Raw genomic sequence first — 15,326 nt, 5'->3', positions numbered from 1 at the left:
ATAGCCCATGTGTGACAGCTGTGTGTGGACATGACTGCATTGTAACCAAAGGGTACATAATCAGTGAATAATACTTACAACAGAAATTTCTTAATGATAGTGGTATGTTGCAAAGCCTTCTTTTGAAGGAAATCCTACTGCTGATAATCCTGGCACGTGTTGCGCGTGACAGGAATGGCACTGGTTTTCACACAGGATGCACATCATTCTTTCATTCACTCCATGCTGGGAGATCATGTGTGAGGCACTTGTACTAGTATTCCTCTCAGTACTGTATAGACTTGTTATTGCAGAGCTGGTGTACAAACATGTCGAGCTCAACCACGTTGTTCATCTCTCTGAAAGGAAATCTGGTAACACAAACACCAAAAATGCATCAGTTAAATAATAAATTAAGGCCTTGTAATTTGATGAAACAGGTCTAATTGTGTTATTACAGACTCAACATCCATTCCCTTTCTTGTAAAGAATCAACTTGTCCTTTCACTTAATATTCACCGTGCATAAGTGAAAAACTGGAGTCAGATTAAATCAACAGGACCATTAAACTTTATTAAAGGAAAAAAGTGATTTTTTATTTGTTTGCATTGTATACGCATATCGAAACTGTTACAATTTAACAAGTCTGTATTTTGACTGCAATACTTCATTATGTCTTCCAGCAGTTCCTAACCTGATTGCAACCACTGCACTAAGCAGAATACAAGTTGATCCTCTTTGCTGTTGGAACACACTGTGCTTGGCACTATATGACAGGATCCACTGAACAGTTGTCTATGGCACATCGAGGCCCTGCCTTGCCCGTAGCATCCTGTGACGAGCTCTGCTGAAAGCAGCAATCACAGCTTCCACACTGTTAAGTAATGCTGATGATGACAGGTGATGGGGCACATTCTTCCCCCAACCCTCTGCCCTTTCAGACGTCTGGCGAATAATGTCCATTCGAACTGTGACTGTGCCACTGCTAACAGTACGCAAGCCAAACTTGCCAAGTACTGGTTTACCCTGAAAGGAGATGGATTAATATTAACACGTGACACAAATAAAAAATGAAGCAGACAAATATAACATAACAACATCACAGATAAAGAGACTTTAGAAGGATGAAGAAAGACAGACGACACTGCCAGTGACGATATAGACTGCTACTCACTGTAAAGATGACGCTCTGAGTTGCAGACATGCACAACAGAAAGACTGCTATACATGACGGTGTTTTCGGCCAAAGTCTTCTTCAGCAAAGGATACTAGCCAGAGCTGCTTCTGGTAGCAGTCATGTGTGTGAGGTCTGCTTGCTTGTGTGAATGTGTGCTTTCTTTGCTGAAGAAGGCTTTGACTGAAAGCTATAATGTGTAACAATCTTTTCATTGTACCTGTCTGCAACTCAGTCAGTCATCTTTACTGTGAGTAGCAATGTATCCCTTTCCTAACATTGTTGATACTCCAACCTGGAATTTCTATTGTTTGATGATTGATTTTCAGCTTTTTCATGAGTCACGAGAATAAAAGTAACAATAAAGTTTTCTGATTAGCATATCTTTCCACTCAGACTGTCAAACCTGCAATTCTTTTAGTATTTCATTTTACTGAGTAAAAATCATTTTGTTTCATATGACATTTTTAACAGAATACCTAATGATATGTTTGAGGATTTGCCAAAAAGTAATGCCTTCAAATTCTTTATGTGAAAAACCTTTAAAGTTTTTTAAATATTTATTGATATTCAACATCTTTGTTCTTTGTGTCTACATATTTATTTGTCAACATATGTACTCTCCCTGTCAATGAACATACACTCCTGGAAATTGAAATAAGAACACCGTGAATTCATTGTCCCAGGAAGGGGAAACTTTATTGACACATTCCTGGGGTCAGATACATCACATGATCACACTGACAGACCCACAGGCACATAGACACAGGCAACAGAGCATGCACAATGTCGGCACTAGGACAGTGTATATCCACCTTTCGCAGCAACGCAGGCTGCTATTCTCCCATGGAGACGATCGTAGAGATGCTGGATGTAGTCCTGTGGGACGGCTTGCCATGCCATTTCCACCTGGCGCCTCAGTTGGACCAGCGTTTGTGCTGGACGTGCAGACCGCGTGAGACGACGCTTCATCCAGTCCCAAACATGCTCAATGGGGGACAGATCCGGAGATCTTGCTGGCCAGGGTAGTTGACTTACACCTTCTAGAGCACGTTGGGTGGCACGGGATACATGCGGACATGCATTGTCCTGTTGGAACAGCAAGTTCCCTTGCCGGTCTAGGAATGGTAGAACGATGGGTTCGGTAACGGTTTGGATGTACCGTGCACTATTCAGTGTCCCCTCGACGATCACCAGTGGTGTACGGCCAGTGTAGGAGATCGCTCCGCACACCATGATGCCGGGTGTTGGCCCTGTGTGCCTCGGTCGTATGCAGTCCTGATTGTGGCGCTCACCTGCACGGCGCCAAACACGCATACGACCATCATTGGCACCAAGGCAGAAGCGACTCTCATCGCTGAAGACGACACATCTCCATTCGTCCCTCCATTCACGCCTGTCGCGACACCACTGGAGGCGGGCTGCACGATGTTGGGGCGTGAGCGGAAGACGGCCTAACGGTGTCCGGGACCGTAGCCCAGCTTCATGGAGACGGTTGCGAATGGTCCTTGCCAATACCCCAGGAGCAACAGTGTCCCTAATTTGCTGGGAAGTGGAGGTGCAGTCCCCTACGGCACTGCGTAGGATCCTACGGTCTTGGCGTGCATCCGTGCGTCGCTGCGGTCCGGTCCCAGGTCGCCGGGCACGTGCACCTTCCGCCGACCACTGGCGACAACATCGATGTACTGTGGAGACCTTACGCCCCACGTGTTGAGCAATTCGGCGGTACGTCCACCCGGCCTCCCGCATGCCCACTATATGCCCTCGCTCAAAGTCCGTCAACTGCACATACGGTTCACGTCCACGCTGTCGCGGCATGCTACCAGTGTTAAAGACTGCGATGGAGCTCCGAATGCAAACTGGCTGACACTGACGGCGGCGGTGCACAAATGCTGCGCAGCTAGCGCCATTCGACGACCAACACCGCGGTTCCTGGTGTGTCCGTTGTGCCGTGCGTGTGATCATTGCTTGTACAGCCCTCTTGCAGTGTCCGGAGCAAGTATGGTGGGTCTGACACACCGGTGTCAATGTGTTCTTTTTTCCATTTCCAGGAGTGTATTTCTCTCAATGATGACCAGTTTTTTGTTATTGTCAGTGATGAATGTTTTACTTTATTGATGAGCCGGAACCTCACCTCTGCTTGCCAACTTCATCACTATCAAACTGAAGTCTTTGTAAGTGTTCTTTAAGTTTTGGCAAAAGATGAAAATTGGATGGAGCCAAGTCAGGACCATATGGAGGATGACTGATGACAGTAAACCCCAGGCATTTGATTGTTGCAGATGTCACAAACAGTTGTGTATGGGCTGGCACTGTCATGCTTAAGGAGAGGGCACTCTGTGTACTTTTCTGGGGGTCACAGAGTCCCTTGCAGTGTTATGATGGTGCCTTTTAGGCATAGATGTCAAATGCACCACACCATGAACATTCCACAACACTTTGAGCACAATTTTCCTTACTGATGGCATGGTCTTGAACTATTTTGGCACCAGTGATCCTCTGTGGCAGAACACCACTGATGCTCTTTTGTTTTGGGGTCAAAATGGTGAATCTAACTTTTATCACCTATCACAGTGTCGTAAAGAGACCCATTATTGTACACAGCTTTCATTTTTCTATGGATTTCAATTGGATGCATGCTTTCTGTGGTTAGCAACTTGATTACAGAATGCTGTTTCTCACCAACTGGCATAGTTAAATGCTGCCATGTTACACATTACAATTCAGAGCAGTATTACTTTTTCAGCATGCCCTCGTATATTATGTAGAAATACAGAAAGCTCGAATAGTTTCCTATTCAACAACTGAGCCATGAAACCAATTCCTTGAATGCAAATGCATAAACTGATTAAATGAACTTTTTTCTGATGAAACATTAGTTAAAACATACCCTTTTCCCAAGCATTTTACTGTCTTTCTGAGCCTTTTTGGAAACTGAAAAAATATCGTTTATGTGTCTCATAGAAACAAGAGGCTGATGTGTTGTATTTGTTTATGCAAACATCTTAGGACTGTTGCTGTCCTTGGTATTCCCTAAATGATATTCAATATTATCAGTACTGGAGAATTCACACTGTCAGTTCTCTAAAGTTACCCACAATTCCTCCACTGTGCAATTGAAGGTATGAGTAATTTTGTTCTTAAAAAGGATATGTACTCTACTTTCACAGAAATGTGCAATGGTAAGAACAACGGTATGTCATCAATCCTTTGCAATATTCATAAATGTAAGGCTGATTCAAAAACAGCAACATGCAACCACAGCAGCAAACATACAAAAAATTCTCCAGTTAAGCAGCCTGAAATTTGAACAGCTACTGGATGATTGTGATAAACTGGGAGAATGGTGTGCTGACCACATGCCCTTCCATATCCACATCCAGTGAAGCCTATCGGCTGAGGATGACATGGCATTCATTCGGTACTGTTAGGCCTTCTGAGGCCTTGTCAGATGGAGAGTGGATGTTAAGACATCCACAGTACACAGATACTTGGGGAGCAGCATGTTTAGACATGTCCACAGCACACAAGGTTGGTGAGGTGGTACAAAATGCACATCTGCGTCTAGGGCAAGGTGTGCTGCCATGGAAAAACTCATCTAAAACAGTAAAAGGTTTGACAGACAGCAATTTATCCTTCTCAAGTATTCTACTGCCTAGGTAGATGCAATTGGAATATGGCAGATGCTGACTTTTCAAAGCTCATACTATGAATTAATGTCTTAGCCAGTATACCATGAAGTCTGTAGATTAAGACATCTATCTGTTTTAATTACTTCTCAAATCAGCATATCATTTTATTTTCTCAGCTGTTGCAGGAAAATTTCTTCTGTAAGTATACTTAATCTGCTTAATTTCTTTTGTAAGTATGCTTAATCAGTTTCCAGTTAGGTGTCACTTTTGAAATAATGCAACATTTCATGATCACCTTGCAAAGTATTGATATAATGCTGATGCTGCCATATTTATATACGATGGAAGCTGCCTGCCCCTGAGTGCAGGTGCTAAGGTATTGTATTGTTGGCTCTCATGGTAGTGGTTGGAAATGGAAGAAAGCAGTGGGGAGTAGGTTGCAGTGCCACAGGATGTGCCTGAAATTCTGCATGGCTAGTCTTGATCCACCTACATGCTGTGAGCTGTTGGATGAATTTTCACTGTATGGCCAATAAAGTGAGATTCCATGCTGAAGTGAGTGATAGCCTTCAGTCTTGTTGACAAATGTCTAAAGGATCCCTGCTTCTATTGATTATGGAACTTACTTGGTCACATGACTAGGTACAGCCATGTTCCAGTTCAAAGTAGTGTGCATTGTTAGCTCACTGTGTATAGTGTATGTGGAACATGTCTTTGCAGGCAGGTGTGATGACCTGCTGTTAATGTCATAACATTTATTGAAAACAAGATGGAATGACAGTGCTGATACAGAAGCTGATGGAAAGTACAAGCGAAATGTTAAAGTTGAGTAAGTCAATAGTATGGAATTTAAAAAAGGAGAGAAATGAAGACAAATGGAGTGGGATTGATGTATCTACCCCAAACAAGAAGAATCAAGAATGTGATGTTCACTGTGCAGTGGAGTGTGTGCTGATATGAAATTTCCTGGCAGATTAAAACTGTGTGCCGGACCGAGACTCGAACTCGGGACCTTTGCCTTTCGCGGGCAAGTGCTCTACCAACTGAGCTACCCAAGCACGACTCACACCCCATCCTCACAGCTTTACTTATGCCAGTACCTCGTCTCCTACCTTCCAAACTTTACAGAAGCTCTTCTGCGAACCTTGCAGAACTAGCACTCCTGAAAGAAAGGATATTGCGGAGACATGGCTTAGCCACAGCCTGGGGGATGTTTCCAGAATGAGATTTTCACTCTGCAGTGGAGTGTGCAATGATATGAAACTTCCTGGCAGATTAAAACTGTGTGCCGGACCGAGACTCGAACTCGGGACCTTTGCCAAGTTTGGAAGGTAGGAGATGAGGTACTGGCAGAAGTAAAGCTGTGAGGACGGGGCGTGAGTCGTGCTTGGGTAGCTCAGTTGGTAGAGCACTTGCCTGCGAAAGGCAAAGGTCCGAGTTCAAGTCTGCCAGGAAGTTTCAAGAAGAATCAAAGTGCTCACAATGAAATATTTATTGCCAATAAGGATAAATGTATTATTATGTAGCAGAATTAAAGCAGATATAAAACATGGATTCATACACATTAGACTGCAGACAAATGTTACCAAAGGGAGACTACGCAAGAAGTATTGTTGAACAGAACTGCTGGTTAACAATAAACTGTTGTGGATTCAGGCACTGACTTGGGATTTGTTCTGGGATCTGTTTTCATATATGACTTGAAAAACAAAAATCAGAATAGTTATATAGAAAAAGACACCAAATTGTTTTAAGAAATGTGTATAAACTCAGCTCATTCCAGAATTATCACCTAAAAGTTTAGTCATTTTTATAATGCTCCATATCACAACAAACAGGAGAATAAGTGCCACCTTCTTCTATTTTGTCAAAATGTGAAATACCCAGCAGACTGTCCAGTAATCACATACCTTATGAACTACATCTAAGGAATGCAAGACATTTGGAGATAGTTAAGGAGCATTAACCTTTGCCTTTTATACAACTGACAAAATTTTGGAAGAAAACCAATTTTGTCACACTATTACTCTCTATCACCCCAACCTACATTCCACAGAACTGATGTATAAGATTTATAGTCACAAATTGTCAAACATGTTTTTGGAGTGGAAATTTCATGCTGGTGGGACATAAGAAAATAAGAGAAAAGTGACAGTCTTGTTGAAAATAGTGTTATTTTGATGGACGGAAAACTGAAGACATATTAGTCCGTCAGATTTGAAGAGAGTCACCATTATCATCTGCAAATGAAATAGCAGATGCCAAACGATTATAAACAACTGAGGAAGACTGGAATATCAGTGTAGTTCTATTACTGTTGCCAGCAAAGCATTGTTAGCAGTTAAGGTCAAATATATACACTGAACATCCTATTTCTGTTCTTGTTCTAAACGGTCATTTAAGTCAGTGGCTATTATAGCAGGCAGGGAATTGATTTCTGTACCTCTCACATAAGCTAAGTCATATTATTGCATGTACTGATGTACAGACCAATAGCAATGTGACAGTTCGTCAATTGTAAAAATATTGGGACATACACTAAAATAACCCCCCCCCCCCCCCCCAATTTCTTTGGCATAAGTATAATGGCGCTGCCATCCTGGCCAGATTTCTGACTCCTTTGTAGGATGATAAATGATATCCTCTATGGACAAAAAGTGAACCAGATTCTTACTTTCTGTTCTTTGTGTCACCAGGTAAAATGAGTGAATGAACGAATCTTTCTGCACTGTCCTTCCTGTCTCCATCATTTCCAGAAGAGGGAAAAACTGGGCCAGGAGTGCCATCTGTTCAACTGATAATGTTCTTGTTAGTGCAGTTGTTTCACCTTTGATTTCAGTTTTTTTCTACTGGTTGCTTAAAGAAGCAAAGTTTAAGATACTCTACAATTAAGAACAAATGTAACAGAATGCAGGAAAGCAGCAACTATTATTCACTGAGCACAAATGTATGTTTTCAAAAATGCAGATACACCACACTATAAAAAAGGCAGAGAAAGTTCTTACTTGTTAATGAACTAAATGATGAATATGATGCTAACAACACTGTGAATAATTTGATCTGTATGCAAACGTTACTGAACCTTACCCTATAGGAAAAATAAATAAATAAATAAATTTATTCAGTAGTTTCAGTTTCAGTAATTATTAGCAACTACTAACCTTTACTGCATCTGGTACTCCAGCTATGTCCATTGAAACATTACAACCACCTCCAACAAAGAAACGTCTCATTTCATGTAAGTGTCCATCCGGTGTGAACCGCCAAGAGGGTACAGAAAGAGTATGACGACCTGCGCTGTTAGGCAAAGGTACATGGCAGTAGCCTTCCACACGGAAACGGCCCCAACTATCTAGCGAAGCAACTCGCATCAGTAGCTGGGGGCGAAGGCACTGTGTTTCTGCAACAGACATTCAGTTTAGTAGATGTTGAAGCATGTTTGTTTTAGCATGTATGTAATATGTTTGTAATATCCTAGACACAAGCTGAGCAGTGTGTGTTGGTGGCAGTGAGGTAGTGTACCTGCAATAGGGCAACAAAAGAAGGCTGATAATTTATAAAGAAAGGGGTTGATAGGGTGTGATTTTAGAATTGATTTTTTAGGATTTAATAATTTCCTAGCACCAGAGTAAAGAACTCCACTATTGAATTGAGATAAGGTTTTCCAATATACGTGGAAAGATTTTACATCTTGTCTGGTAATTATGTATGCCAAAGTTTCTTTGAAATTGGCCATCATTACTCATTTATGCATTCACCACATCCTGCCGATTTTGTTATCAATAATAACATTGAAGAATGTGCAATGAACAAATATATTCATTATAAAAGAGAAAAAATTAAAGGAAACATCTTCTACAGGCTGCACTGACAATTTGCTATCATACAGTAATAGCTCCTTTTGCCCTTGAAAAGACTGTAAATCAATATCTTACACAGTTATCAGGATATTTTGGAGGGAAAAGAAACTACTACTTTAGTTTTTGGCCTGTTTCATGGAGCATATTTGTGACTCCCTATGGAGTGGAATGTGTCAGTAACTTTAAATGTATGATGTATAATTTTTCTGTGGAAACCTGGCTACATCCTGGCCATTTATATAAATGATTTTTTTTTTTTTAAATTGTAAGCAACAACAAAATTTGATAAATATAATCTATTCATAAATTCATCTACAGAGCAGGAGTTGTCAAGCAGAAATGATTTCAATTTGGTTTCCTTAATTTTCATACTTTGTTCCTTCTTGTGAAAGAGTGAGGCGAAGTTGTGGATAGTGGAGGCTATCTTTGTTTCTAGCATTATACAGTGAAACTTGCTCAAAAAGGAATTGGTATGGAACCAAAATAAAATTTTCTATGCATTTGAAACAACATGGTATTGCTGCCTTTCCAGTCATCGGTGGCTTCTTCATTTCATGAAATGTGTTTCACAGCGGTTCACCGAGTCTGTTGTTGGACACTTTTCCATTGGTGCACTTTTCACATCAAATTGGTGATTTTGAAGGCCGTGTGCAGTAAAACAGTCCCATTTAATCAGCACCGAAGACATCTTTTGGGTCATAATTTGCAATTAGGTGCTACAGTACTGTCTTTCATTCTGTTGCTACACTTTCCTACACATCTTTAGCTTCTCCACACATTTATTCCACACAATGATGTTGTGCCTAGCTTTGAAACTGTCCAGCCATCCTGTGGACACATTAAACTCCATATTTCCAAGCTCTTTAGTGACTTTCAGAGCCTCACTCTGCAACATGGATCCAGACAAAGGCAACTTTTTTGCCCAAGCACTTATGAACCATTCCCAAACTATCTCATTAATTTCTTTATTTCCTGTCTTCTTCATCTCATATCTTATCTCTGTTTCTTAAAGTATCATAAATTTGTGTTTTATCGCATTTGAATCACAACATTATTTTGTGCACAGAAAGTCTGTCTTCCTTACTCACCTCAATTACCCTAATCTTTTCATTAAAGAGCAAAACGCCAGTCCTGTAGGGACTATTTCAAAAATTATAAATTACTGACTGTTTACTCATTGTTGTATTTAAGACCATAATGTTTGTAAAAGAGAACGAGGAAAATAGTGTAAAGAACAGTGACATCCATAATTACAATACTTGAGCCAAAAGTGACTATCATAGGATACGGACTAACAAGAAAGCTACAGACCACAGTCCATATGTAACTGGGAGACAATTCTATAATAAGTTGCCAAAAAATATAAAGCAACTCCAAGGCAATCTTTCCAAGATCAAGTTGAAAAATTGGTTAATAGAAAGATGTTTATACTCATTAAAAGAATTCTGAGCTGCAGTACTGCTAGTTTATTCTTTTACATACTGTGGTATATTAGTGGTGGTACTGTTATAATTGGCTAAAAAATGGCTCTGAGCACTATGGGACTTAACATCTGAGGTCATCAGTCCCCTAGAACTTAGAACTATTTAAACCTAAAGACATCACACACATCCATGCCCGAGGCAGGATTCGAACCTGCGGCTGTAGCAGTCGCACGGTTCCGGACTGAAGCGCCTAGAACCGCTTGGCCACTGCGGTATAATTGACTAATTGATGTATATAATCATTATATTTATGGAATGATATATAATGTGCTAATGTGTTTATAACATTATTGCATGGAATGATATACAATGTGCTACTTGATGTATATATTCATTCTTGGAATGACATGATATTGATATAATTGTACAAAAAATGATGATGTCCAAGACTGTAAAGTTAACATGGACAAATAAACATTATTATTATTATTCTTTACTGTCTCAGACATTATTATTATTATTATTATTATTATTATTATTATTTCTTTCTTGTCTCAGACGCTATGTCTGGTTAAAAATGGAAGGTGACACGGACCTTGATGAAGCGTGACTTCCTTTTAACTGTATGGTATATGTTACATTGCATTTAGGAACTTTCAGGTAATTGAACAAGTGTCAATAATTACAGATTTCTGTAGTTGTATATATAAGTTTGGATGTAGCTGTATTGCATTGATGTACTGGTGGATATTGTGTGGTATGACTCCTGTAGTTGATAGTATCATTGGTATAATGTCAACTTTATCCTGATGCCACATGTCCTTGACTTCCTCAGCCAGTTGGATGTATTTTTCAATTTTTTCTCCTGTTTTCTTTTGTATATTTGTTGTATTGGGTATGGATATTTCGATTAGTTGTGTTAATTTCTTCTTTTTATTGGTGAGTATCATGTCAGGTTTGTTATGTGGTGTTGTTTTATCTGTTGTTCTGTTCCAGTATAATTTGTATTCATCGTTCTCCAGTACATTTTCTGGTGCATACTTGTATGTGGGAACATGTTATTTTATAAGTTTATGTTGTAAGGCAAGCTGTTGATGTATTATTTTTGCTACATTGTCATGTCTTCTGGGGTATTCTGTATTTGCTAGTATTGTACATCCGCTTGTGATGTGATCTACTGTTTCTATTTGTTGTTTGCAAAGTCTGCATTTATCTGTTGTGGTATTGGGATCTTTAATAATATGCTTGCTGTAATATCTGGTGTTTATTGTGTGATCCTGTATTGCAATCATGAATCCTTCCATCTCACTGTATATATTGCCTTTTTTTAGCCATGTGTTGGATGCGTCTTGATCGATGTGTGGCTGTGTTAGATGATACGGGTGCTTGCCATGTAGTGCCTTCCCCTTCCAATTCACTTTCTTTGTATCTGTTGATGTTATGTGATCTAAAGGGTTGTAGAAGTGGTTATGAAATTGCAGTGGTGTAGCCGATGTATTTATATGAGTGATTGCTTTGTGTATTTTGCTAGTTTCTGCTCGTTCTATAAAGAATTTTCTTAAATTGTCTACCTGTCCATAATGTAGGTTTTTTATGTCGATAAATCCCCTTCCTCCTTCCTTTCTGCTTAATGTGAATCTTTCAGTTGCTGAATGTATTTGATGTATTCTATATTTGTGGCATTGTGATCGTGTAAGTGTATTGAGTGCTTCTAGGTCTGTGTTACTCCATTTCACTACTCCAAATGAGTAGATCAATATTGGTATAGCATAAGTATTTATAGCTTTTGTCTTGTTTCTTGCTGTCAATTCTGTTTCCAGTATTTTTGTTAGTCTTTGTCTATATTTTTCTTTTAGTTCTCCATTAATATTTGTATTATCTATTCCTATTTTTTGTCTGTATCCTAGATATTTATAGGCATCTGTTTTTTCCATTGCTTCTATGCAGTCGCTGTGGTTATCCAATATGTAATCTTCTTGTTTAGTGTGTTTTCCCTTGACTATGCTATTTTTCTTACATTTGTCTGTTCCAAAAGCCGTATTTATATCATTGCTGAATACTTATGTTATCTTTAGTAATTGGTTGAGTTGTTGATTTGTTGCTGCCAGCAGTTTTAGATCATCCATGTATAGCAAATGTGTGATTTTGTGTGGGTATGTTCCAGTAATATTGTATCCATAATTTGTATTATTTAGCATGTTGGATAGTGGGTTCAGAGCAAGGCAGAACCAGAAAGGACTTAATGAGTCTCCTTGGTATATTCCACTCTTAATCTGTATTGGCTGTGATGTGATATTATTTGAATTTGTTTGGATATTAAGTGTGGTTTTCCAATTTTTCATTACTATGTCTAGGAACTGTATCAATTTAGGATATACTTTGTATATTTCCAATATTTGTAGTAACCATGAGTGGTGTACACTATAAAAAGCATTTTGGTAATCAATGTATGTGTAGTGTAGCGACCTTTGTTTAGTTTTAGCTTGATATGTCACCTCTGCATCTATTATCAGTTGCTCTTTACATCTTCGTGCTCCTTTGCAACAGCCTTTTTGTTCTTCATTTATAATTTTGTTCTGTGTTGTATGTGTCATTAATTTCTGTGTAATGACTGAAGTTAATATTTTGTATATTGTTGGTAGGCATGTTATGGGTCGATATTTAGCTGGGTTTGCTGTGTCTGCTTGATCTTTAGGTTTCAGATAAGTTATTCCATGTGTAAGTGTATCAGGGAATGTGTATGGGTCTGCAATGTAACTGTTAAATAATTTATGTCTGCTTGTGTTGTATATGTGTGGATGGATATGTGTGTGTGTGCGAGTGTATACCCATCCTTTTTTCCCCCTAAGGTAAGTCTTTCCGCTCCCGGGATTGGAATGACTCCTTACCCTCTCCCTTAAAACCCACTTCCTTTCGTCTTTCCCTCTCCTTCCCTCTTTCCTGATGAGGCAACAGTTTGTTGCAAAAGCTTGAATTTTGTGTGTATGTATGTGTCTGTTTGTGTTTCTATCGACCTGCCAGCACTTTCGTATGGTAAGTCACATCATCTTTGTTTTTAAATATGTTAAATAATTTAGTTAGATGTGAATGTGTTGAGGTGAATTTCTTTAGCCAGAAATTTGCTATTTTATCTTTTCCAGGGGCTTTCCAATTGTGAGTAGAAATGATTGCTTGGGTGACTTCATGTTGCAAAATTATCACTTCAGGCATTTGTGGTATCATCTTGTATGTATCTGTTTCTGCTTGTATCCACCGTGCATGCCTGTTATGTTGTACCGGGTTTGACCATATGTTGCTCCAGAAGTGTTCCATGTCTGTTATGTTTGGTGGATTGTCTATTTTAATGTGTGTGTTATCTATTGTCTGGTAAAATTTCTTTTGGTTTGTGTTGAATGTTTGGTTTTGTTTCCTTCTATTTTCACTTTTTTTGTATCTTCTAAGTCGTTTGGCCAATGCTTGTAATTTCTGCTTCTTTTCATCTAATTGCTCTATTGCTTCTTGTTGTGAGATTTTACCTAACCTTTTTCATTTTTTTTCTGACATTTCATTTCTTATAAATTGTGTTAGCTGTCCGATGTCTTTTCTCAGTTTTTCTATTCTGATCTGTAGCCTGTGTTGCCATGCTGGTTTTGTGGGTTTCTTCTGTGTGTTGGTTGGTTCTGATCTCTGCCTAGTGTGTATATTTAGTGTAGTGAGTGCTCCTATATAAACCAGTAGTTGTAACTCTTCCAGTGTTGTGTTTTCATTTATTTTGTTGTGTATGATTGTGTTGATAGTTTTTATTGTTGTTTCGACTTGTGGGTTATTTGGCGGTCTATGCAAGAATGGTCTAATGTCTGTATTTGTGTCTTTGTATTCTATATATGTCAGCTGAAATTTTTCTTCTATATCTAACATGTGTGTCACTTCGTGTTCTATTTGTGCTTGTTCTGGTGGCTGTCTAAAGATTTCGTTTTCCTCTGACTGTTTAATTCATGCGTGTTGTTCTTTGTTTGTTTGCTCTGGGATGTTTGAGTCCATTACTGTATTTTCTTCTTCTTCTGATTGCACATTATTTTGTTCCAGTATTTGTTGTACTTGTTGTTTGATGTTTTCTAATTCTGACTGGGGTCTCCTGTTATTTTTGATTATTACACGGATCTTATCAGCTAGTCATAATTCTGTTAAAAATTTTAATTCTGGATATCTGGTAATAAATGTTGTGTATACTTGTGATCTGTATCCAGTTGTGTTGGTTCCTAGGTTTGTTGCTTGGTAATAACAGAACATGAGGTGTCGATTAACTTCATCTGACCATCTCATCCTCTGTCTTTGTTTTCCTTCTAGGGTGGTTGCAGGAAGCATATCCTGCAAAACACCTCTATTTGGATTTGAATCATTTTCCAGTTGGCTAGCAGTGTCGTTACCATTGTGGGCGGGCATTGGGTTCAAGCGTCGTCCCCGACCATGACGGCGCTTGTCCGAGGCTTCTTTAGTTCTGTCCTGAACCAACTAATCACACTAAAAGGGGGGTTAGTCCTATTAGTGGTTTGTTCTTTTCATCACCTTTTACGACTGGCAGAACATACCAGAGTCCTATTCTTTTCCTGGGCCTCCATGGGATTTATTATTATTATTATTATTACTATTATTAGCAACACACACTTTTTGTTTGACATCATGTTATCACTTAAAGTGCTACTAGTCAACTGAATCTGGCACAAAATAATGCAGGTAGTGCATTTCCTTGGAATGCTTGACCTTGCTGGGTAAAACCATTATTTAACGGAACAACGCCCACCTCTCTCATTGTGCAGATTGCAGCAGAGTATTTGTAGATGTGCAACAATGTTCCAGTGTGCGTTAATGCACATAATAATAATGGCAACTGAGAAATGCTGACAAACAGTGCGCTCAAGAATGGAGCATTTCCTACGGTTTACTGACACTGCACGTAGCTTGTTCGTTGTTACACAGGGTGGTGTGGTTTGATGTCCACTCCCGCAGCACCGCACTGTGCTGTGCTTAACCCCTTTTCTCAGTTTTGCGCTGCATAACAGCATTCTCAGGGCAGCATAGTCTTTGTGTTAAAAGTGGTGTCCCTGTAGAGTTGTGGATAACTAATGTATACTGTAATACAGTAAAACTGTATAAGTTCTTTTCGACATCATGCAATCAACTATTGATTAAGTCTTAAAATTTGCATTCCATTTCCCTCTTAGACATTTTCTGCTTTATACAGAAAATTGGCATATTGAAGTGTATTGAATACTTTGAG

At 39.2% G+C, this 15,326-nt stretch overlaps 1 protein-coding gene across 1 annotated transcript in view; it reads right to left on the bottom strand.

Moving 5' to 3' along the window:
* Positions 1–548: 548 nt before the first annotated feature.
* Positions 549–15,326, bottom strand: part of LOC124545213 (Meckel syndrome type 1 protein) — a 123,218-nt gene continuing 108,440 nt past the window's right edge. The window contains exons 7-8 of the mRNA XM_047124081.1: positions 7,947–8,185; positions 549–1,005 (exon numbers count right to left, since the gene is read on the bottom strand). Of these exons, the coding sequence (XP_046980037.1) occupies positions 775–1,005; positions 7,947–8,185 (470 nt within the window). The 3' untranslated portion in view covers positions 549–774. The remainder of the gene's footprint in view (positions 1,006–7,946; positions 8,186–15,326) is intronic.

This window comes from Schistocerca americana, chromosome 8 (assembly GCF_021461395.2).
Source record: "Schistocerca americana isolate TAMUIC-IGC-003095 chromosome 8, iqSchAmer2.1, whole genome shotgun sequence".
Lineage (NCBI taxonomy): Eukaryota > Metazoa > Arthropoda > Insecta > Orthoptera > Acrididae > Schistocerca > Schistocerca americana.
Note: the sequence above shows the minus strand (reverse complement) of the source record. Positions and strands in the feature narration are given on the sequence as shown.